Source organism: Pimephales promelas, chromosome 21 (assembly GCF_988280905.1).
Source record: "Pimephales promelas chromosome 21, fPimPro1.hap1.1, whole genome shotgun sequence".
Taxonomy (NCBI): domain Eukaryota; kingdom Metazoa; phylum Chordata; class Actinopteri; order Cypriniformes; family Leuciscidae; genus Pimephales; species Pimephales promelas.
In genome coordinates, this window is record NC_142789.1 from 27,291,373 (window position 1) to 27,316,719 (window position 25,347).

The 25,347-nt window shown below is 36.5% G+C and overlaps 1 protein-coding gene and 1 long non-coding RNA gene across 4 annotated transcripts in view; both read left to right on the forward strand.

Annotated features, from left to right (window-relative positions):
• LOC120480829 (uncharacterized) overlaps nt 1-25,347 on the forward strand; it is a 159,901-nt gene that overhangs the window by 96,522 nt on the left and 38,032 nt on the right. The window lies entirely within an intron of this gene.
• The window catches only part of epha8 (eph receptor A8), an 89,004-nt gene that overhangs the window by 44,266 nt on the left and 19,391 nt on the right, over nt 1-25,347 (forward strand). For all 3 annotated transcript variants that reach the window (XM_039673967.2, XM_039673968.2, XM_039673969.2), the window contains exon 4: nt 7,480-8,143. In XM_039673967.2, the coding sequence (XP_039529901.2) occupies nt 7,480-8,143 (664 nt within the window). The remainder of the gene's footprint in view (nt 1-7,479; nt 8,144-25,347) is intronic.

Sequence of the window (25,347 nt, forward strand, 5' to 3'; positions counted from 1 at the left end):
TATATATATATATATCATATTTTTTTTTTACAGTGTAACACTTGGGTTTATTTTGTTACTGAGAGGAAAGCGCACAACAAGTTTACATATCAACGTGTCTGAGCTATGTGGGTTGGAAAATTCGTATGCAGTATATATATATATATATATATATATATGGCATGCACATATATATATATATATATATATATATATATATATACTGCATACGAACTTTGCAACCCACATAGCTCAGACACGTTGATATGTAAACTTGTTGTGCGCTTTCCTCTCAGTAACAAAATAAACCCACGTGTTACACTGTAAAAAAAAATATGATCAATAAGTTATGACAACAATTTTTTTTACATTGCTTTACCTCATTAAAGTCAGTTAAAGTCCCCTTTCAATAATTTTTCTATAAAAAAAAATGTCCTGCCTTAAAATAGCCTGAATGTAACTTGATACTCTTGGTTCATTTAGTATACGTGGTTCATTAAATATGTAAATAAGCCCCGCCTCCAACTCGGAGATCCACTTTTTGACGATCACACGTTGACCTGATTGGTTACAAGGTAGTTTGTGACCAACGATTTCAAACTTTATTTTTGTCTTTCTGCAGTTTTAAGGAAAAAATACTCAATGCAGTTGAATTTGTACATAGTTTGTCTTAAAGCATATTAAAAACACCACATAGAGACATATAAACAACATTAAAAACTTGATTTTCACCTCAGAGGGCAATTTCCTTGTACTTTTGTAAGTAAAAACAAGATGCAATTTAACTTGAAATGACTTAAACATCCAAGTTGAATGTACTTAGAATGTGAGGCAGCAACTTTTTTTTTTTACATTGGAAAGCATCTGATTATAGAGATGCGGATGTGTTTGCACAATCTCTGCAATTCACCGGCATCATGTTGACAGATGAGATGTCAAATTACACTGTTATGATAGTTTGATTATAAAGTGTATTTGAGACTTTATACATCTGTCAAACTATAGTTTGAATTAATCCCTTTTCTTTGCATGACGCATTGACTTTATTGTACAGAATAGCTGTTTCGGGATTATCCTGAACATTGTATTATCATTCGTTTCACATCTCATAGAATGGAAAAGAGGATCTCAGAAGCGTGCGCAAACGTCTTATCCTTTTGATTTTCCTGGCAAAATGAAGTCCTTCACATAAAAATTCACAAAAAATCAGAAAGGTCTTATTTTTACATTTTTCATTACAAGCTGTTTATAAAAATGTGCAATTAAGAGCGATTAATACTTTTTTAGAAATTGGACCTCATTGGATAGAATCATTGTTATGAATTAATTGTATTTCTAATAATTTTAATTGAATCATTTATTAATTTAAATTTTAAATTGTGTAAAGCTTCAGTAAAGCTTATTAATATAATGAATAAAAGTTTATAGTACAAGAATATTTAAGTACTGAAATTAATTTAAGGAATTTGGAGCATTATTAAAATATAAATACATATGGAATATTAATTTAACTAATACTTATCATATTTTTATTCATTATTATTTTATTTAGTAATTCTTAAATAATAATGTGCTTTTATCTATCTCAATAAACTGAATAAAAGTTTCTAGCCCAAGAATATTTCCCATGTACAAGGTACGGAAACAATCTGAAACCATTAATCTGTATTAAAAAAAGAATAATACCTTTTATATTGATATGGAGATTATGTAGATTAGCTTAATTTACATAAAAAGTGTCTCAATTAGATTAAAAATATCTGATGTGAAGGATTTTCATTGTACCATCACTTTGATCAGTTTCAATCATTTCCTTCCACTGATCGTCTAATATGTGATGTAGCTAAAACAAAACGCAGGCTTTTATCGGAAAACCTCATGAAAGAACTCAGCGAATTACTTCCAGCCCTCGAGCCAACCTGAAAAGTGTTAGATTTTAACAGACTCTCTAATCTAATCATTAGTGCAAGGACAAATTAAATTTAACCGCTAACGATAAATACTCAAAGTGGGAGGCTGGCCACGGTGTGCGCTCCAATCCAACAGTTTAATTACCGCAACGGGCTTTCTGTAGTTTTCCCATGGGAAGCGTGGGCAGAGGTGAGGCCAGGGAAGCGAGGAAATCTGCTCCTTTTGGAAGAAGTACTTGTGAGGAGAGGCCAAGTTCACGGTGGCCAAGCTCAAGGCTCCTCTGAGGTCAGCATTTTCCCTTTCAATTAGGCCGGCTGTGTCCGTAATGTATTCAGGAGAGGCGTTCTGCTCAAGGCCAGAGGGAGCTCAATGCTAAATGTGTAGGCTACTGTGTTTCCCATGACAGGCATAAACTTCTACAGTACTTTTCTGATCACTGTTTACAAGTTCTGCAGACAACGTGAGTGTTGTTTGTCTTAGAAAGTGCCTCTATTCATTTGAGCTCTGTGGACGACGTATTTTGTATAGGGCAAAACCCTGAAATGAGTTAGCATGTTAGCATATTAGCAAGTCTGGCTGCCTCTGAAATTGAGTAGGTACTTATTTTGAATAAGTAGTTACTTCACAACCGCTAAAGTATGTTTTATATAGGAATGTAATATGGATGTACATTCACCATGTTGTCATTGTCATGTGATCTACCAGTGTCGCCATTCACAAATCCTCTCCCGTGGCCTCATGGGATAGTTAATGGAGTTGTTCACTTTTTAAAAAAAAAAAACTTTTGCTGATAATTTATTCACCCCCATGTCATCCAAGATGTCCATGTCTTTCTTTCTTCAGTCGAAAAGAAATTAAGGTTTTAGATGAAACCATTCCAGGATATTCTCCATATAATGGACTTCAATGGGAACCAAACGGTTCAAGGTCCAAATGAGAGTTTCAGTGCAGCTTCAAAGGGCTTCCAGACGATGAATAAGAATCTTATCTTGGACACTTCGAGTCATGAGTCACTTCGAAAGGGAACAATATTCATGATTCTGAAGCTGGAATTACTGAGTTATTGTAGAGGAATATGCCATATAGATATATTTAAAATAATGTTGGCCACTTGTTGCTGGTATTATAAGACATTTGGCATTATCAGGACCCACAAATATTCCACCATTGCATTATTATCCATTATAATCAATAGTAGTTTAATGTAGTACACTAAAACTTTTTTCCTCTCACAGTAATTTTTATTTTGGGGGGACTTTCCATGATACATATTGTTGCATTTTTGTATTGTGATATATTGCGGTATTTTCTTAGCCATGGAAAAAAAAACTCCATTGTGTTTTTGTCAAGGGGTGCTAACTTATGGGTTGGCCTACAAAAATACGCCATCGCTCGGTTGCTAGAGGTGTTGCTAGTAGGTACGACCCATAAAATGTGCTGTGATGCCTTCATTCACCACGCATCTGTTCTCTCAAAGACATTCCAGCCTTGTTTTCACATCTGCCCGCTGTTTATCTCGCCGTATATCATGTAAGAGTGCATAATAATATCCATAGAGGAGAAAATGATGTGAGATTAGCCTTGAAGAGTAGCGAGCTAATAACAGAACATCCTGAGGCGCTCCCAAAACTGCAGACCATCATTTTTCCATAACAACATAATGATAAGTGATGCTGTTTTACTGCTATTATTACTATAGCCACAAAGTGCACAGATGCAGATGTCAAAACCTGGCCACTAATTTGCAGACACAAATATTATACAAACCTAATGTGCATTTTTACATAACACTGACAGTAACAAGCCTAAAATTAGTTTAAAATGTTTGCGTTTGTTTATTTGGCAGATGTTTTTATCTAAAGTGACTTGCATCACAGTGTTATTATATAGTATAGTATTTATTCATATTTTGAATGAGTTTTATTTGAATGTTCGTTTTTAATTGATTTGTAATTTTATGTCCCAAAAACTCTTTTTAGTATTAGTTTAGTCTTTAATTTTACTGAACAATTACAACACTGCATTGCATTCCAGGTATACATTTGATCCATTTATGCATTTCCTGGGAATCAAACCCATGTGTTTTGCTAGATTAAACTGTAAATGATGATAATAATGATATTTAAATAAATAATCTGTGAAATGTATGGTAAAACCAGCACATCTGATTGCCAGAACTTCATGACAAGAAAGAAAAAAATAATAATTAACTAAAAATAAATAAATAACATTATTACACATATTTTCACTGTAAATTGTTAGATTAGATTTTTCCACTTCCAAAAACTGTAGATTTTTACAGTGTTTTTTTTTATATATATATATATATATAGTTCTTCACCATATAGAGTAAGGGAACTTATTGTTTCCCACTGTTTTTACTGTAGCATTTTTTACACTCATTTACTGCAAAAAAGAGAATTTTTACCGTTAGAACTACAGGAAATATGCATTAAATGCATGCATTTTTATTTAAATTGCTAGCTATAAGCATTTAGCAACTGTTTCTGAACTGAGAATGAGAAAACTGACCATCAATTTACACCAATACCAACTATATTTTTGTGTAGATTATAATATAATACATTCATAATTTACAGTTTTCTCGCTCCAGATCCCTCCCGAGCATCATCATCTGTCCACTCCGTTTATCCGGCAGTCCTCCGCTTTTAATTAGCAGTGAATAACCAGCGCTCGCTCAAGCCGCGTGGCGTCAGTGTGAGATGAAAGACCTGCTGTGTGCGGAGGCACGTAGAGGACTCTTCTCATGGGGATGGAGGTCTTCCACTCCGCAGCTAGCCTTCAATTCACCTGCTTTACTATTACATGAGAAGGATGAAAGAGAACCGCTAATTGCCCATAGACAGCGCCATCAGAAAAGGCCTTTATGAACCGTCCATACACTCTTAGAAAAAAAGGGTTCATTGGGGTTCTATATATGAAGCATAGGGTTCTTTACTCAACTCCAAAGAACCTTTTATGCTAAAAAAGGTTCTATAATGACAAGAAAGAACCCTATTGGCATAAAGGTTCTCTTTATAGGCTATTATTCATTCATAGTTTTTCTGCAGTAAAGAGAAAAGAGGATAGTTCACCCAAAAATGAAAATTCTGTCATCATTTACTCATCCTCACGTTGTTCCAAACCTGTATGAGTTTCTTTTTTTCTGTTAAACACAAAAGAAGAAATTTTAAAGAATTTTTGGATCCAAATATTTGACTACAGCTACAGACTTTCATAGGAGGAATAAATACAATGGAAGTCAATGGCTGCCGTCAACTGTTTGGTTTTAGCAGTATTCTTCAAAATTTGTTTTTGTGTTCAACAATCATACAGGTTGGAAACCATTTTTTTTTGGGGGGGGGGGAGACTATCCCTTTAAGACTGAGTTCTGTTGGGGGGACTATCCCTTTAAGACTGAGTTCTGTTGGGGGAGCTATCCCTTTAAGACTGAGTTCTGTTGGGGGGACTATCCCTTTAAGATTGAGTTCTGTTGGGGGGACTATCCCTTTAAGACTGAGTTCTGTTGGGGGGACTATCCCTTTAAGACTGAGTTCTGTTGGGGGGACTATCCCTTTAAGACTGAGTTCTGTTGGGGGGACTATCCCTTTAAGACTGAGTTCTGTTGGGGGGACTATCCCTTTAAGACTGAGTTCTGTTGGGGGGACTATTCCTTTAAGACTGAGTTCTGTTGGGGGGACTATCCCTTTAAGACTGAGTTCTGTTGGGGGGACTATTCCTTTAAGACTGAGTTCTGTTGGGGGGACTATCCCTTTAAGACTGAGTTCTGTTGGGGGGACTATCCCTTTAAGACTGAGTTCTGTTGGGGGGACTATCCCTTTAAGACTGAGTTCTGTTGGGGGGACTATCCCTTTAAGACTGAGTTCTGTTGTTCTACCTGAAAGTCACTCAGTGTTCATGGTGGTGAAAGTTGTATAACATATTTCATCAGTGTTTCGAGAAGTCTTGAACCCAAGATTTAAAATATTTATTATTAATGTTTGGGAGTCTACTTTATGCGTGGCAAGCTCATGTATAATTACAAGCATTAACATAACCACTATGCATAATGTTTTACCTGTTTTTAGGTTTGGTGTTCTCTGGTTGTGGACGGCTTCATTCTCATTGATCAGCATTTTCATTTTTTTTTTTTTTGCTTCAGGCTCTTGATGTGAATCTTTAAGTTCATTTGCAACTCATAATAAAATATTTATTCATGCCTGATTATTTGCATTGCATAAGAAACTGCTTAAACCGCACAAAAACCACCCATGAATAACGAGGGATTATTAAAGGAAACGCAGGCCACATTCATCATGATATTAATCTTATGCAGTGCAATGCATATGTAAACGTTTTAAAGAAGCTCTAATGCATATTGCTGTGAAATTTGAAATGCTGTTGAAATAATACTGGACTGATTTATGCGAATATTCACACTGTAAATATGTAAATCCTCAAGTTAGGTCTCTATCACGTTAAAGATGTGTTTGTTACAGCACATTTTGAGTGTGTAATCTCCTATCCCTAAAGGTGCACTTTTTAGTTTTTTTATTGCTTTATTTTATATTTTATTTTATTAGCTTAAATGTGTTTTTATGTGCTTATGTTTATGTGCCTTGAGCATCTTCTGAAAGCATGATATAAAGTAAACGTTGTTGTCATGATTGGTCAGTTGCATGACACGTCTGGTCATGTGATCTCAACATTTTGACTCCATATTAAAGGAACACTCCATCTTTTGGGGACTTAAGCTTATTCACCATATCCCCCAGAGTTAGATAAGTCCATACATACCTTTTTTTTTTATCTCTATGCGAGTTGTAACTCTGTCTGACGCACCCACCGCTAGCCTAGCTTAGCACAAAGACTGGATGTAAATGGATACAGCTAGCATACTAATCCCAAATAAGTGATAAAATAACACAAACATTTTCCTATTTACATGTTGTGATTTGGATAGTCAAAGAGTGGACAAATAACAAGGTCATATGAGACACAGCCCTCTTTTAACCGTATAAATATTGGGAACTATATTTTCCGAAGGCGAAGCACTGCTACTTGCAGCACACACAGGTCTCCCCTGATTATTGTCGCAGCTCTTTACAATACAGCGAACACCCATGATTGTAAACTATGCTTTTACTATCTAGTAATTGCTGACTCTATTACTCCATCTCTGAACGAACTCTTTATTAGCACAGTGCGTTTCAGGTGCTGCAGTAATCACTCCGCCCAAGTAGCAGTGCTTCGCCTTCTGAGAATATAGTTCCCAATATTTATACTATTAAAAGATGGCTGTGTCTCATATGACCTTGTTATTTGTCCACTCTGTGACAATATAAATCACAACATGTAAATAGGAAGATGTTTGCGTTATTTTATCACTTATTTGGGATTAGTATGCTAGCTGTATCCATTTACATCCAGTCTTTGTGCTAAGCTAGGCAAAAAGTCGGAGTGTTCCTTTAAATAAAATAAGGAAAATGCAAGAGTATTAATTATCTTCCATATCAAACTGTTTTAATCTGCAAAAACAGATCTAACCTTTTCAATAATAACCCAGATTGTCCTTTTGCCTTTGCACAGTGGGACGCCATCAATGAAATGGACGAGTATTTCAGCCCCATCCACACGTACCAGGTGTGCAATGTGATGAGTCCGAGCCAGAACAACTGGCTCCGGACCAACTGGATCCAGCGGGACGGCGCCCGGCGGATCTACATCGAGATGAAGTTCACTCTGCGCGACTGCAACAGCATGCCAGGCGTTCTCGGCACCTGCAAGGAGACCTTTAACCTCTTCTACTACGAGACCGACCGCGATGTTGGCACGACCATCTGGGAGAGTCAGTTTTCCAAGATCGACACCATCGCCGCCGACGAGAGTTTCACCAACGTGGACCTGGGGGTGAGGAGACTCAAGCTCAACACTGAAATCCGCGGCGTCGGGCCGCTCAGCAAGCGCGGCTTCTACTTAGCGTTTCAGGATATAGGAGCCTGCATCGCTGTGGTGTCCGTTCGAGTGTACTACAAACGCTGCACGGGAATGGCCCGAAACCTGGCCGTCTTCACGGATGTGGTCACGGGGGCCGACTCGTCCTCGCTCGTGGAGGTCAGAGGTCAGTGTGTGGACCACGCCGAGGAGAGAGACACGCCAAAGATGTACTGCAGCGCTGAGGGCGAGTGGCTCGTTCCTATTGGACGGTGCGTGTGCAGCGCTGGGTTTGAGGAGCACAGGGACAACTGCATTGGTGAGTGACAATACCCTCAATTTGAGTTGCTGTTTCTCCATCTTCAAGTGCATTTGAATATTTGAAACTGTATTTTTGAGTCACTTTAGACTAGGTTTTTTTTTGGTGAGTGGCGCAATTGTTTTCTGGAACTGCAAAATAGCATCAGGGAAACACGTTTGCGCCGAAACACGTCTCTTTTTTTTTGCGCTGAACCACCCAGGGAGCGCAAGTTCATTCCCTAGTTTACCGACGTGCATCTGTGGAGGGAAAAGTCCAAAATATGAATGATACACGTGTCAGTGTACAGAGTCATTTGCGGTGGGTGCAAAATAGGGCCCAAAATGTTCATACATATAAAACTACAGGCCCCTAAACAACTTACGTGTCAAAAAATGGCTAACATTTTATTTTGATAGTCCGCTTTAGACATTATACAGGCTATAAGTAACTTTGCAACTACATTTCAACTTATTCTACAAACCCGAACACTAACAGTGTTCTCTAATACTCATACTCATTGAAAGTTAGTTGACATATAGTGGTTTTCTCAGGTTCTGTCATTTCACGTTCATCCTCAGCATAATAAAATATATAGAGATATAAAACGACTGTTCAGCACTGACATGAGTGATCTTTCCTTATTTTAGTGTTGTGGCAACAAATCTTCCAGCTAATACGTATGGCTTATTATACTGCATACACACAGATGGTGTCCTCAACTCCTTAAATGTGTAAACAGACTTTAAAAAAACAAAAACCACATTACCTTTAGAAAATGCACAGACATGAATCATGAGAAGTTTGCTACTTTTTGAAGATATCTTGATTTTTTTTTTTTTAATCTCATAGATTTGCATCTAAACAGTACTATGCCTGCCACATAGTATGCAATGCAATATTGATCATTCTGTTTCACCTCAACCACAGGAAAATAAAAATAAAAATGAAGAAACAAAAAAGACAAAACACATGCTATGGATTAATATTACCTGAGTTATCCACTTGGCAGCATTATTATATTATTTTTTTAAGTCTATAAGTCTAATCGGTTATACTTTATTTCGATAGTCCACTTTAGACATTGTCAACTAACTCTCATTAATTTCCAACTCCATGTCTACCAATTCTCATTAGAGTATAATGGGTTCGGGTCAGTTGAATAAATTGCCATGTACTTGGATAGTCTTATATACATACTTGTGCAGAAAATCTACTATAATGAGAGTTAGTTAACATGCAGTTGCAAAGTTACTTATAGTCCCTAGAACGTCTAAAGGACCATCGAAATAAAGAGTTACTGTAAAATCTGTTTACTTCAGCAATACTTGTTGCATTATTATGCCAGCGGCCACTTTTTACATGTTTGTCCCCAAAGTTTGCACGTGTGTACCTATTATTTTCCCCCAGCTGATATTTGACTCCTAATTTCAGGTAAAACTTGTCATTTTGACGTCTTCTGCACAGTGCAGGAAAAATTCACCCATGACAATTAATATTGTGACTTTCATCACTATTATGTTTGTCTTTCTTTAGAAAAAAAACAAAACAAAACATAAAATCAAAAATGTTAGCTGGGGATGTTAGCTTCGCAATCCATTTTCACCATGCAATATATTGAACAACAAAGTCGTGCAAATAAATGGCATTCTTAACTTGTGTGCACTGCAAACTCAGTTCATCGCATCACATTTTTGTCAGGTGCCTTCAAGCCTGTGAGAAACAAACAGACAGACAGCTAGAGGACTATAAAGTGCCTGAGACAAGATTAAATCTGTCTGCTAAGTGAATTAAAACATTTGATTGGCTGCTTTCAGGCTTATGATCTAATGTAATATTATTAAAACTCTACAGCTCATTCTTTCCTTTTCGTTCGATTGTACGCTGTCAGAAAATAAATATCATTATCTAAGAGTGACAGACTAAAGCATTCTGAAACCCCCTCACCGGTCGCCATCGGGCTGCTGATGTGTCGAGGCTGACAATCACAAACACATGCTAGATTCTCTGGAGGAGTTTATAATTATAATCTGTGAGAGCATGAAAAGTGGAAATTGAAGTCTGGGATTGTGAAAAGCTGGCCTCTTCAACCATGTACAGTAGCTTTTGACTGGCTTTGAAATCAGCTAATGTCAGAAAATATCACAAAGTCAGAATCGTAAGCTTTTTACAAAGCTCACTGACGAACAAAAGACTTCAATAAACAACTCTGAGCCCTTCGGAATAAAGAAGTCTTCGTCTTGGACGATGTGCGGCATTCTTGTAAAGCTCAGCTTTGTGCCCTTGCAATTTTTGCATCGTATTGTGTATATCAGAAGACGTTTATGAAGGACGTCATTAAACTGGATTGCTGCTTCGAAAAGTGCTCGTCCCTTACAGTCATTCTAACTTAGAATTGGTTGAATGAATTTTCATGAATTTGCAAAATACAATTTTAGTGTGAAATGTATACCTTCAACCAACAATGAATACCCACCTTAACCAGTTCCGCACATTTTTACACTCACTCTGATTTGACCCCAGCCGCAGTGCATGCTGGGTAACTAACAGAGCCACAATATATTCAATGCAACAGAGACTAACTTACCTAAAGTCTTAATATAATTCTTTTGCAAACACTGACTATTCTTTCAGGACATTAAATATATATATATATATATATATATATATACGTATATAAAAATATACATATACAGTACAATTCAAAGTTTGCTATTGATGCGTTTTTTAGAAATAAATGAATACTTTTATTCAGCAAGGAGGCATTACATTGAGCATAATGATATCTATATTGTATTTCTGTTTCAAATAAATGCTGTTCTTTTGAACTTTCTATTCATCAAAGAATCCAGAATTTTTTTAATCACCATTTCAAGAAAAACGATTAAGCGGCAAAACATTTTTTTTTACATTATTAATAAAAAAATATTTCTTGAGCAATATTTCAATATTATGATTTCTGGAGGCTCATATGACACTAAAGACTGGAGTAATGATGCTGAAATTCAGCTTTGATCACAGGAATAAATTACATTTTACAATATATTAAAATATAAAACGGTTATTTTATACAGTGGTAATAATATTTTCACAATATTACTATTTTTACTGTACTTTTGATCAAATAAATACAGCCTTGGTGAGCAGTAGGGCTGCATCAAACGATTATTTTGGTAATCGATTATTAGAATGATTAATCGACTAATCGTCGATTATTTTGTCGGCTAATCAGTAAGTTTGGATCGATTATTCAGCTTTTTCAATTAGTTAAAACATTGAGATGCATATTCTTACTATGATATAAAAAAAGAAAATCAGTTCAGGTTTTGAAATAGTTCTTTCAAAAACAGTAAAAATTCTTACCGACTCCAAACCTTTGAACGGTAGTATTTCCATTGCAAATTAAATCATCAGCACAACATTTTGAGTAAAAAAGTTTCAGCTCAAAGCAAGAAAAAAATGAAAATCCATGTGTACAAAAGTGTTCACATGACCAAATCACGATTTAACCGCAAATTCTGAAATATTTCTTGTTTATTTTACATCATACCATTTTTCATGGTTATACATTTTTCAAAACCCTAAAACTTTGTTCTTGTCTGATACACAGACCTTTGGAGCTCACTGTATTTCTGATTGTTAACCCCGGCACAGCTCTTACAATTGTTTTGCATGGAAGGCTGTTTACAAGCGCTCATGAATAAGTTAGCCCACAGCGGTGGCTGAACATGTGGGGAAAACACTCTCCCTTGAATCTAAGTAGGTTAAATCAAGTTGCCAAATGGAGTGGATTTGACAAGGCTCCCCGCTATCCCGATAGCATGAACTATCTCATGCTCTGAAATAGATATTTTCACGGTGGACTGGAAGACGCACTGGAAAACCCAAAAACAGAGCTGACATGAGTGAGCCGTGAAGCTAGTGCTCTGTTTTGATATGCACTTAAAATGTTAGTAGGAGCCCATCGCTCGGATCTCGGTCAAAGAAAATGGGAATCCTTTTGACATTTTCTATTGCGACGGCATGCAATCCTTCCACGGTGGTCTGCGCCTACAGCTGTAAGAGTGGTGTTTTTTTCAACGTCCAAGCTCAGTTTGCCATTGCTGGGTTTGTCCCTGAGATGTGCGTGACTAGAGGAGGAGCGTTCGCCAAGAGAATTAGCACAGCGACCCAGTTTAGACACCAAAAGCCTGACTCTGCGGCTCAGACACTTAACCTTTACTGACTGGCGGCAGCACTTTGGAGAGGAGAGAGTAAAAGGAAATGGATTGCCATGAGTGCTGTTAGCCACAGATCGAGCAGAAAATCACCTGACAAAAGTATGAGTTTGTGATGGTTTGAGTAATACGTTCAAAACAGAATGCTGTGATTCTGGCAACATGGGGGAAATTAAATTAATAACAATTCCACAGCATTTAGTCATGTATCCAGTGAATTATACTTTCCAGTGCAATGAGAATTGCAGAAATGAGTGGGTAAATTGAATGGAATGGAAAAAAATAGACAGAAAGAAATATAACTATAACTATAGTTATATAGTTATATAGTTATATAACTATATAAATATAAGTCCTTTTTGCAGATGATACATTATTATAAGGTAACGTATTAAAACACGAGGGAAATCATTGTTGTGTCCATTACTATGGGAAAAATTGGCATAAAGCTTACACATTTACCCAAATCATTATATGCATGTTTAACCGAAGCTAATTTGGGGGGGTTTGTCCCATCCCTAATGTCACTTCTCTTTCTTTTACGGCCCTGACGAGAACATCGATTTCCTCGGCTGGTAAATCCGCCGTTATAATAGTATTGCGCCATGGTACAAGCACACCTCGTTCATCATGCTCTTAAAGGGAATGTGATATGACGCTCTTATTGGTTTGTTTCCCGTTACGGCCAAACCACACCTATGAATAATGAAGCTACTTTAGACCAACCTCTTTTAGATTTGCGTCGAGCGCAAGGGTCAAATATCCCACCGGGAAAATAGCAACAGCGTTGAGATCCGCCCACAAAGTTACTTGCGCGTTGCGCTCGACACTTAGATCGTTAAAATAGGGCCCCTTTGCGTATTGTTTTTTTGGATTGCATTACACTAACGTAATGCACTTACAAAGGAAGTTTACGCAAACACGTTTTTTTTAGGGCTGTCAGTTATCGCGCTATTAACGGCGTTAATGCAAACCCATTTTAACGGCGTCAATTTTTTTATCGCACGATTAACGTTTTTTGGCCTAGCAAACTTTGTAGTTTTCTTTCACATGCTTTTGCAAAAGGATGCGGCATGGGGGCGTTGCGCTATGATACCCATTCATTTCAATGGCTTGCGTCGCACGAGGACTTTTTGATGCTTCGTCAACCAAAAGCGCAAGTGGATCTAGCTAGACCGGAAACAAAACAACAGGCACGCCGCACACACTTGTTTAGGCTTGCGAGCCGGCCAAATAGTTGGTTAAAGTTACGTTTTGAGTGGATGACGAGCGCGAGACGCCGAAATGGATGCAAATAAATTCTGAATTGAAAGTTTACTTTTAAAAAGTTGCCAAATGGTTCCATTGATGAGACCAAAGTGATCTGTGTGTTTTGTCGTTGTGAACTGAGCTATCATAATCGCAGCACGTCCAGTCTGAAATACAGTACCACTTGATGATGGCCAAGCACACTCACACACACACACACAGCTGATCCGAATTCTACACCTCCTCGTCAATATCAGGACCTCGTCAGTATTTCTTTTACCCTTTTATTGATGGACAGTATTAAGCTATGTTTACACGGAAACGATTCTGAAGAGAAAACGCAAAAGTGGCGTTGCGTCATCACTTTTTATTCTGCGTTTAGACGAGCGTTTTGTGTGGGAAATCCGCGTGCAAATGGTGACGCAAAAGTGTGTGAAATTCAAAGTAGTATGCACTTCAGGCGGCTAAGAGTGCATACTACAACACCAAGTCCACGCGCCTGCGTACAACCTTCACTGTCAAGCAAACTTTTGCGTTTTTACCGTTTACACGGGAACGCGGCGGTGGAGCGTTTTTAAAATTTCCACTCTGGAGGGTGGTTTCACTTTTTTGCGTTTTTAAGCCTCAAAAACGCAGTTGCCGTGTAAACGAAAGGCACATCCGATAAAATATTTTTACGTTTTCACCCGTGAGCGTTCTCGTGTAAACAGGGCCTTACATTGTGTGAGAGATTATTTGCTCTAAGTGAGAATTTTTTAGTGTGAATTTGAACACAGTATATGCCAAAAACATTTGCACAAAGCAAGCAAATCCACTTTTCCATGTAGATAAGAGCATTAAAATGAGAAAAAATAATGGGACAAAAAATATCAAGAGACATAGAATAGATCAAAATGTGCGATTAATCGTGAGTTAACTATGACATTAATGCGATTAATCGCGATTAAATATTTCAGTCCCTCCAGAAAAACGCGATTATGCGATCGCTGAATTCAATGCAAAATCAGCCAAAGTCCGCATATTTATGCGGGGGCCGCATTTTTTCGAATAAGCCGCACTTTCGCCGCATAAAATGCCGATTTCCATGCAAAATATGCGGGGCTTGCATGATTTCATAATCCTCGCATTTTCGTTGCAAAAAAAAGTCACATATATCTTCGCAGAAAGTTGAAAAATGTTGCGTTTGCTTCATACAAGAGCAGCCATTTCCTCCTGTTTCCATGGGAACGTTATGAAGTGACGCAATTACGCGACGGGATAGCTCACAGCTGAAGTTATTGCAGAGGCCAAAAGACTCACGGAGGAGATTGACATCTCACAAATCGAACTCGTATAACTGTCTGTCACACGTTCTACCATCACATCGTTACTTAATAAACAAAATCAGATAAAAGAATAAGCATCAAACAGAAATTACCCGCACACATGGGGTGTTTGAGGCGCACACACTGCAGACAGTTCAGCGCGCAGCTCTTAAAGGGGCCACACCTTATTTACACTCGTTACAGTCTGAAATAAAACATTGCTGATTTTGTAATTGTGAAAGAGAGTCTATTGTGCACTTATTGTTTGAATGTCCCTATTTTTCAATCTTTTGGAATGAGATGTCTCAATTTCAAGTTTTTAAAATGAATTGCAACCTTGTCTTAAATTTGTCATCTTCATACAAATGATTGTGACTTTCCTATAAGAAAAATATCGATTTTTTCTATTATTAGGAAAATTTCATATTCATCAAACTAAGTGGAGTAACTCCAAACCCAACTTTGCTCATTTCAAAACAGCCTTTAAAATGTATTTTGAGTCTTTAAAATTTAAAAAAAAAATCGAAAAGCCCAAAAGATCTGTATCTCTGCTAAAGGAATTTAATATGTCTGTGATGCCCTCTATCTTTTTTTTTCCTTTTTTTTTTTTTTTCCAAATTATTGTTTCATGTTTTAGGCTACTTCTCAGATGTTATACTTATCAGAAAATGTGTAAAAGAAATGTCAAGAACTTGATATCAAACTCTGTAATTTTGAAAATGTAATAAAAATAAAACAATATGAGAAATTAAATATTCCCAGCACTTTCTATGATGTAGTATGCTTGCTACAGCATAGAAAGTAATAAGAAATGACTCTTTACATTAAGGTAGTAGCCTAGTGAGAACAGGGTGTTGGGGGAATGACTTTTTTTCTCTTTTTCATCAAACCGCAGTTTTTGCAAGTTCCCGCAATTTTTGCAAGTTCCCGCAATTTCATCGCATAAAATTGCATAAATATCCCGCATATTCCATCGCATTTTTAAAGAAAACGGGCCGCGTAATCAAGGATTTTTGCCCGCAACAATCACAAAAAAACTCTGCGTTTTTCTGGAAGGACTGATATTTTAATCGTTTGAAAGCACTAGTTTTTTTCTTTGTGGGATCTTAACTTGTACTGAACCTGGAACGTTGATACCTTCATAGTCTCCCAATGAGTGCTGCATGTCTGCTGGATCATAGTTAAAATCCCACATTCCAGCAGTAATTTACTGTTTTATTTGAGCCACATTGCATGTCAAATAAAAGCGAAACAATTGCAGCCAACAGCGCATTGGTGGCCCTGATAACAAAAGCAGATACTGCGCCTGTAAACGGAAAGAATGAGGGTTTGCGAGAGGGGGCGGAGTGATAGGGTGGGCGACTAATTAGCCTTTTTTTGTGTCTTAGCTGGGCGTGCATTGTGTACAGCATGAGGGTTTTCTGGCCAACATATTACACAGGGATTAAATGAGGAAACAGGGGGCTCCGGTGGACGATATTAAAGCCCCGCACGCAACTATGCCATTGTGGTGATGCTGTTTAATCTGTCAGACCACCATGCAGGCAGGCGGACAGAGGAGCAGTGTTGGGGAAAGGGGCTTTGTCCCAATAAAGGAATGAATTTTATCTCAGCAAGACGGAGCTGGACCATGTCACTCAAAATACACCCCCAAACCATCAATATTGGCACTTGCATCAGAACTAGTGAAAAACAGCCTGTGTAATTACAAGCGGACAAACAAAAGCTACACTCATTTATTTCATGCAACTGTCTGGCATCCATATTTTGTATTATAATTATGTGGGATTCAGATTCAAATGCATGTGTTTGCACATTTAATAACACTGGAAGACAGTGAATGACAGTGCGGTGTTGATAATATGGGGAAATTATTAAACGCATTATATAATCTGATTTTTAGATTGTGATTTTCTTTCTTGCATGCTCTTTCTCGCAGTTCATTTCATTTGGAGGATGTGAAAATGCACAGCTGGCTCCCAGTTTGCAATGGAAAACTGAATGTCTTATCAGCCTATTTGCATTGCCATTGTTCTCATGCAACAAACGGGCCGAGTGATAAAAATCCACAAAGCCTCTGCATCACAGCAACTTCATAAGATAGATCAAGTCTGTGTAAAGACTAAAGAACAAAAAAAAGCACGCTCGACTTTTTCTCTGGTAATTGGCGCGCACAAAACATTTCTTCATTTAGATGGCTCCTTTTTGTCAGTGGCACTGTAAATGCCTCGCTCCGCACTCTTCAATTAGACACGCTTAGATAGGTGACAGCAATTCAATCAAACAATTAGCAGCCATTTAATGCTCATTAACAGAGAAGCGTTTGTCTCATTTGATGTGGCTGCACACTATTTCCAAAGAAAAACACTGTTGGATTGTTGCCGTACCCAGATTAGTGCACAGTAGCGACATGAACACCTGATGAACGATGAATTTTTAATCTGTTTTTACCACCAGAATCTTAATGTGAAAACATAGACGTTTTACATCTGTTGTGTACTTGACTATTGTTAAAAAAACAAGTTTTATAAAATTCCTTGGTATTTAATTTATTTGGTTATCTGTCTATCTGTCTGTCTATCTAACTATCTACTGTATCTATCTATCTATCTATCTATCTATCTATCTATCTATCTATCTATCTATCTATCTATCTACTGTATCTATCTATCTATCTATCTATCTATCTATCTATCTATCTATCTATCTATCTATCTATCTATCTACTTTATCTATCTATCTACTGTATCTATCTATCTATCTATCTATCTATCTATCTATCTATCTATCTATCTATCTATCTATCTATCTATCTATCTATCTATCTATCTATCTATCTATCTATCTATCTATCTATCTATCTATCTATCTACTTGTCTGTCTGTGTGTCTGTATGTCTGTCTGTCTATCAATCTGTCTGTCTATCTGTCTATCTACCTGTCTGTCTATCTATCTGTCTGTCTGTCTTTATCTGACTATATATCTGTCTGTCTGTCTGTCTATCTATCTATCTACTTGTCTGTCTGTCTGTCTGTCTGTCTGTCTGTCTATCTGTCTGTCTGTCTTTTTATCTGACTATTTATCTGTCTATCTATCTGTCTGTCTGTCTGTCTGTCTGTCGGTCTGTCTATCTGACTATCTATCTGTCTATCCGTCTATCCATCTATCCGTCTCTCTATCGATCTATCTATCTATCTTGTAAATAAATACTTCAAAATTTCAATAATACATCATTATTTATGTGTTTTTGCTTTACTTTCTTTTTAGTATTTATTTATGATGTCTCATATCTAACAGGTTTCCTCAAGTCCATTTTCCTTGTAATTTTTACATATATTGAATATAGACTGGGATTGAAAAATGACAACATCATTGTTTTTTTTTGTTTTTTCCAAATAAGATTATTTTTATTAATGGTCTTACACTTAGTGGTTTCATTAGTGGTAAAAAAAAAAAAGAAACAAAAAAAAGGGATAAGTAGCCTAATATCATGGCAAGATATGATAAAGGCAGTTTAAATCAACTGAGTGACTAGTTTTGCCAAGCCTATTGCACCAGAAATGGAGATAAATGTTCTTTACGCTCTGTGCCGACGGGGAGACATGTAATCATGGACTCGCTTTGCTACATAGCTTACACACATCTCCGTAGTGGCTAAAATTAATGTCAGCCCGTGAAGTTTTTAATATCTGTTCTCAGGTCCCTTCCTCCGCCAGGATTTGTTAACGTGGTGCCATGTTTCATTTCTGGCTATTAGTGCATGTGAGAGACGTTTAAGAACATAATTAAAGCGGTACGCCCCTGTGGGAGCGTTCAGGTAGATTAAACGACTTCATTAGCTTTACGCTACAGCAAGTGTGTGATGTAGCCACTGGACAGAAGCACTGGTCCGACATCCAGGACTTTCCCGCTGGGAGTCGACTGTCAAACGTGTAGATGCTTCTCCTTAGCGCGAATTATTACTGGCTGGTGACTATGTATTTTTTTTAAACTTTTTAAGTTTGGACTAGTTTTAACTGGTTTAAGGTGGCAATCCAGGTCTGTTCACTAATAATAATTAGTCTTAATTGGTCTGATTTAATGATTTTAAAGGGGTTTGGAGCACTTGTGAGCTAGTCAGGATGGTTGACAAATTGAAACTAGCTGAATACCAGCCAGACTAGGAGATCAGTTACACTAGCTATAATCAGATAAATCCAGCAAACCACCTTAGGCTGGTTTGGTTTTGAGCAAGGTTACTGGCACAAGCTATAGATAAGATGGATTTTTTTTCTTTTCTGATAACCCAGTTTGACCAGTCAAAACTAGTATCCAACAAAGCATGCCCTTAACTACACTGAAAAAGGGTTAGTTCTTCAAAAAATGAAAATTATCATCATTTACTCGCCCTTAAGATGTTCTAAACCTCTATGAAGGTCTTCTGTTGAACATATAGGACAATGTTTTGAAGTATGTTGGTAACCAAACAGTTGCTTTACTCCATTGACTCTCATAGTATAGAAAAACAAAAATGGAAATCAATGGGAACCAGAAACGGTTAGGTTACCAACATTCTTTAAAAAAGCTTCCTTTGTTCAACAGCTTAAAGACATTCACAGAGGTTTGGATTAAGATTTGCATTCAACAACTTTAGATAAGTAAATGACAGAATTTTCATTTTTGAGTGAACTCTTGGTTTTGGATTTACTTTGAAACAATTTTCCATCAGAAGTTGCTAAAGATTTTCACCAATAATGACAAAGAACTGGCAACTTGGCAAGTAATGCATGAAATTAAACATGAAATATTGAAGTCGACTATTTTCTAGTAAAACAGTTTCGACTTTCACTGTAGACTTTTAGCTCATCTCGCAGAAAGGATGTTAAAGCTGCAGAAAAACGTTTTAAAGGAAGTTATAACTAATCATTTGAACTCTGTTTAATCATTTATTCGTTTCTGTATATCCATATCAAGGGGCAGCCGAGCCTATCTGCGCAATCACTCGGATTCTCCAAGTCAATAAAGTCACCGGCCGCATTTCTCCTTCCACTGTTAATGACTCTTCAAGGTCGCCCCCAATTTAGACAAGTTGGTCTCCATCTATCAAGCACTTAGAAACAGGCACCACTTTTCTTGAGTAAATTGATCTGATAGCAATTACCCTCCTGCGCTTGGAAAGTTTAAGATGAGATCTTTGGAGGACACAGTCTAACCACAACTACAGACAATAAGATTAAGGGCCAAAATAGAAAACAGAAGCAAAATTGGATGCACGTCCAAACAGACCCACACACACATACATCTATATGTATATTAATGCAAGTGTTTGAGGGTAAAATAGATACTAGGCTCCCCTGCCCCTGTTCTTATAGCCACACTGTGTAGTTAATATCAGATTGCGAGCAACAAACAATTAACTCCTTACGGCCCTCTTATATATCCATTAAAAACCTCCCTCTGGGATAAACAGACATTTTTACACATGGCCGGTTTCGAATTAGGCTGCTTTCTTCAGGCCAACGCGAGCCATTTTCACAAATTAAGATATGCTTGTGTGTCAAAGGTATATGGTTATTTTGTGCATAGGGGGTTGTGTTTGTTTGCTTTATAACTCATCCACTTCATCTTCTTTTAGCCTTGGGAGCAATTAAAGGATTAGTTCAATGAAAGTTTTTTATTCCTCATTTAGCCCTATATTGTCCCAACCCCACATCATTTCCTCTTTTTTGAAAAAAATCTGTGAAACACAAAAGGCGATGTTACGCAGAATGTCCGAGCTGCTGTTTCCCATTGAAGTGCTGGTGATTTATATTGTCAAGCTCAAAAAAGCCACATCATAGCGATGATCTATGAACTGTAATTAGTGTTGTTTTAGTGTGAATGAGATGCTATTGTAGTTTTCAAGCTTGAAACGTCATGATTGGTCACATGACATGTGAGAACCAATCGTATAGAGGGTACTGTATGTGCGTGACGTCACCGTCGGCCGGAGTGCCTGCAGTTCCTCACAGTGAGTGGCAAAAAGACTGAGCGGCTGTATTTGTTTTCAGCGTGAATGCCGCGAAAAACAAACACAACACATATAAATTGGGAAAGAGCTTTGCGATTGACTGTACAACTAGATTTGACAAAAAATCAGAGGTATATTTTTATAGACCGCTATAGAAAGAGGAGCAAATGGATCAACTGGTCGTTTTAGGTGGAAAACCATACCTATATATTTTGTATTGTTATATATATTAACAACTCATCAATTCTGCATTATTGGATGTTTTTTTTAATAAACACTGACCAAAAACTATAAAGTTTTATGGCTGGACAATATGATGATGTATAGCACTGATATATTTCACTATATATAACACCGATATAAGTGATCACCTGGATTTAGACCTCATATATTGTATCTATATAACGCATTCACAGCCAAATTGGCTTTATGTTTTGGTCTATATTGCTTTTATTTCCCCGGTGTCAAAATCAGGCAAACATAAATGTCAGGCAACAACTGCCTGCGTGTCAATATCCATGGAAAGTTGTAAGGAACACTATATTGAGTCCAACATTTAGTTTATATTGATAAATTGTTCATTTTAGTCGCATTTTCGCAGTTTCCCCTATTAAATCCAGCAGATCTTTTGCCACTCAGTCAGGCTGAGGGGGGTTGTTCCGGCAGGAAAGTGACATCAATGCATTCCCTTTATCAAACCCGGTATATAATGTATATAATATATATACAGTATATAATGATGCCATTTTTATTTAACATAATTGATTCAAGTCATTTGGACTGCTTTACAGTGTAAATCACCATTTACTTTTGTTGTTTGGGGGAAAAAAGCAACTTTCTTCCTAAGATAATTTTTTTTTTAATTACAGTATATGTGGTCGGAAAATGGATGACAAAATATTCATTTTTGTATGCACTGTTCCTTTAAATGTACAGAGGAGGCAGTGAGTAACATTTAGCAAAGCCGCAGACGTTAGTGTACGCAAGTCTAATGCTGGGAAATCCTTGTATTGTAATGCAAAATATGATCCACACTGTTTGAAATCAAAGACCTGTCTATTTAATGACTATCAAAAGGTCATGTCTGTGTTCGCTGTTATTGTACTCTTGGTTCAGCTTGAATTTCATGCATGAATTGGCATTTTGATAGAGCCGAAGCTTGAAGGCCCAAACGTTTGCGAGCAATTCATCTTCTCCCCTTCTTATCCGTCCCTATTTCTTTCTTTATTTATTTGTACCCTCCGGTTGTTCGATCTTGAGACTCATTCCCATGTGGTTTGAGGGCCAGGCAGCATTAGGTGTTATCGTGGCCGTGCGGCTTCGGGATCTGGACGTGCCAGTCATGCTCGGTATCGCTGCTGGGATTTTTTTGCCTCGGGATGGATTGGCCTGCTCCAAATGTCACTAACCTTGATTAATGTCACCTCTAAAAGTGCTGTCGTGAAAAAAAAAAATGCAGTTTCTTTATGATTTGAAAGAAACGATACTGGTGCGACCTGTGGAAAATCTTCACCTTTTGATAACTAAAAGAGAGTGTGCATCAATGCAAAGCTTCCTTCCCGAGTCCATACCCAAAAAGTGTTTCAAAAATCGCCTTCATAGTAAAATAGATTTTTAAGGATACATTTTGAGCTGAGCATGAGCTGATGTGCCTCAGAGGAATATTTCTTGCCTTAGATATGAGATGCAATGAATTTGATTTATGCTGAAGTTTTTAAAATTGAAATGAAATGATGTGCTTGCATGAATATTTACACTATCATTCAAAGTTTGGTATCTGTAAGATGATTCTTTAACAGTTTTATTAAAACAGTTTTATTAAGCAAGGATGCATTAAATTGATCAAAAGTGACAGTAAAGACATTTATAATGTTACAAGAGATGTATATTTTAAATAAATGCTGTTATGTAGCACAACATTGATAATCATAACAAATGTTTCTTGCATATTAAAATGATTTCTGAAGTATCATGTGACACTGAAGATGCTGATGATGCTGAAAATTCAGCTTTGCCATCACATAAAATAAATGACATTTTAAAAAATATAGTCAAATAGAAAACGATATCTATATTTCACAATGTTAGTGTTTTTACTGTATTTTTTTATCAGATAAACAAAAAAAAAAAGTATTCATAACTTTTCCAATATTTGAGTTCACGCAACATTCTTTAATTAAAAATATATGCATCACGTTACATAAATATTTTTAAGTAATGAATGTTGCGTGAACTGAAATATTTAAGTACGTATAACAAAGGTTTTCTTGTTAATCTTAAGTAAAATTATTCAAGTTGGGATTACTTAAAAAGTATGATGCAAAAATGGTGCATATATATTTTGTAAATCCAACACATAATTTTTTAGGGATGATTCTACAAAAAATTAAAATTCAGACACTTGACGTCACCCATTGACTTCCTTAGTCGGAATAATTGTGTTTAACAGAAGAAACTCATACAGGTTTGGAACCATTTTTGAGTGAACTAACCCTTTAAAGAAAACCCAGAGCTTCCCACTCGTATTTATGACTGCGTGGGGGTTTTTTTGCGTTCAAATCATAAATCCGATCTTTCCGACACGACTTTAACACACCATAACAATGCACTTTTGTTAGGGCATTTAGCCATTATGTCATGTTAAAACAACAAAGCAGAAATGCTTGCATTTGTATATTAGTGGCTGAATGGGAACATCTGTTGTGTTTTCATAACTCTCACGGGAAACAATCACATTAACAGTACAGGCCTTCATACACCTTCAAAATGGTTTGCCGCTGCACTGTATGCGTGGCTGGTGCAAATCTAGAGCAGGACAGCGCGCAGCAGGCGAATGACACACTAACGTGAGCGTGCGGGATGTGTCCGGAGCCTGAGCTATCAGTAACCCCTTCAGTGGAGAGCGTGTGTGTGTGTGTGTGTTTTGAGCTGTGATGGAGTGCCCCATTTCCAGCTATGATTTCACTGACAGAATCATACATCACTCAGACGATCCTCCCTGCTCATTAGCAGCTGTTGTTCAGCTCCCAAAAGAGCTCAAGGTGTTTGTGTGTATGAGGAGTGTTTCCGTGTGTATTTTTGTGAGCATTGCAGTATACTCAGAATAACTCTCTTATAATAACAGTTTGTCCAAATTAAACTTCTGGCTTTTTTTTTTTTCACACACACACTAATGTCGCTGATTTTGTATTCCAGAAAGCCAGGAGGTCGAGGACTGTAAATGATGATCGGATTTTCCTTTAAGTTGAACTGTTAAGGTCATTAGGTCAAATATTTGAGCCATTAACACTACTTTTGGAAATTTCAGAAGTATAATCAGACAAAATCTTTTGGATAACAACATGAATATTTAGCCAAAATGTTTATTTTATAAAACACCTATTTTTTTTTTTATTTAAAAATACTTAAGAAAATAAGTAAACAGTTGTTTGAATGTTTTATGTAATTTTGGCCAAAAATGTGGGGTATTATTTTATTATATATATATATATATATTATTATTATTATTATTATTATTTTTTTTTTACTTATTTTAAAATATATATTTGTTATTATTAATAAAATAATCATTTTTTTAAATGATTAATAATCATAATCATTATTTATTTTTTAATAATAAAGTAAAGTTTTATTACTTAGTGTTTTATAATTAAAATGTATGTAAATTTTCAATGCACTCCAACAATTAAATTCTATTCTATTCTATTCTATTTAGGGCTGTGAAAAGATTAATTGCAATTATTCGCATCCAAAATAAAAGTTTGTGTTTACATAATGTGTGCTATGTTTATTTTTTATATATAAATACATATGCATGCATGTATATATTTAAGAATTATTTGCACGTAAATACTGTATATATATGTGTGTATATATATATATATACATCATCTATATTATATATAAATATTAATATTTTATATATGAATAACACATTTTCTTAAATATATACATGTATGTGTGTGTATATATACAAAATAATTATACACAGGACACACAAATATATTATGTAAATACAAACTTTTATTTTGGATGCGATTAATCGCAAATAATTATATTACACACCTCTTTCAATCTTATGATAATTTCATGTTGAACTTTTATTTCTGAAATGTGGAATTACTCCAACATGGCTTACAACAGTTAAAAAGACGGCCATTTATGATAAATTTACGGTTACACTATTGTAACTAAAAACATTTCATTTGTGCCGATGCTTGAATCACCTTGTTGAATTACAACACCTCGGTGGATATTCTTTTCAACCATATTTATTTAACTATCTACACTCAAGGTCAGCAAACAATGGCTGTAGATATTCATTAAAATTCATTGTAATGCAAATGTGGCTGCAACGAGAGCTGCGCTCTGACAGGTGCTGACAAACCAAACAGTGTGCACAAAAAACAGTAGAACACCGCAGCCCTAATGTAGTGTGTGTAAACACCCCTGGATAAAGAGCACCGG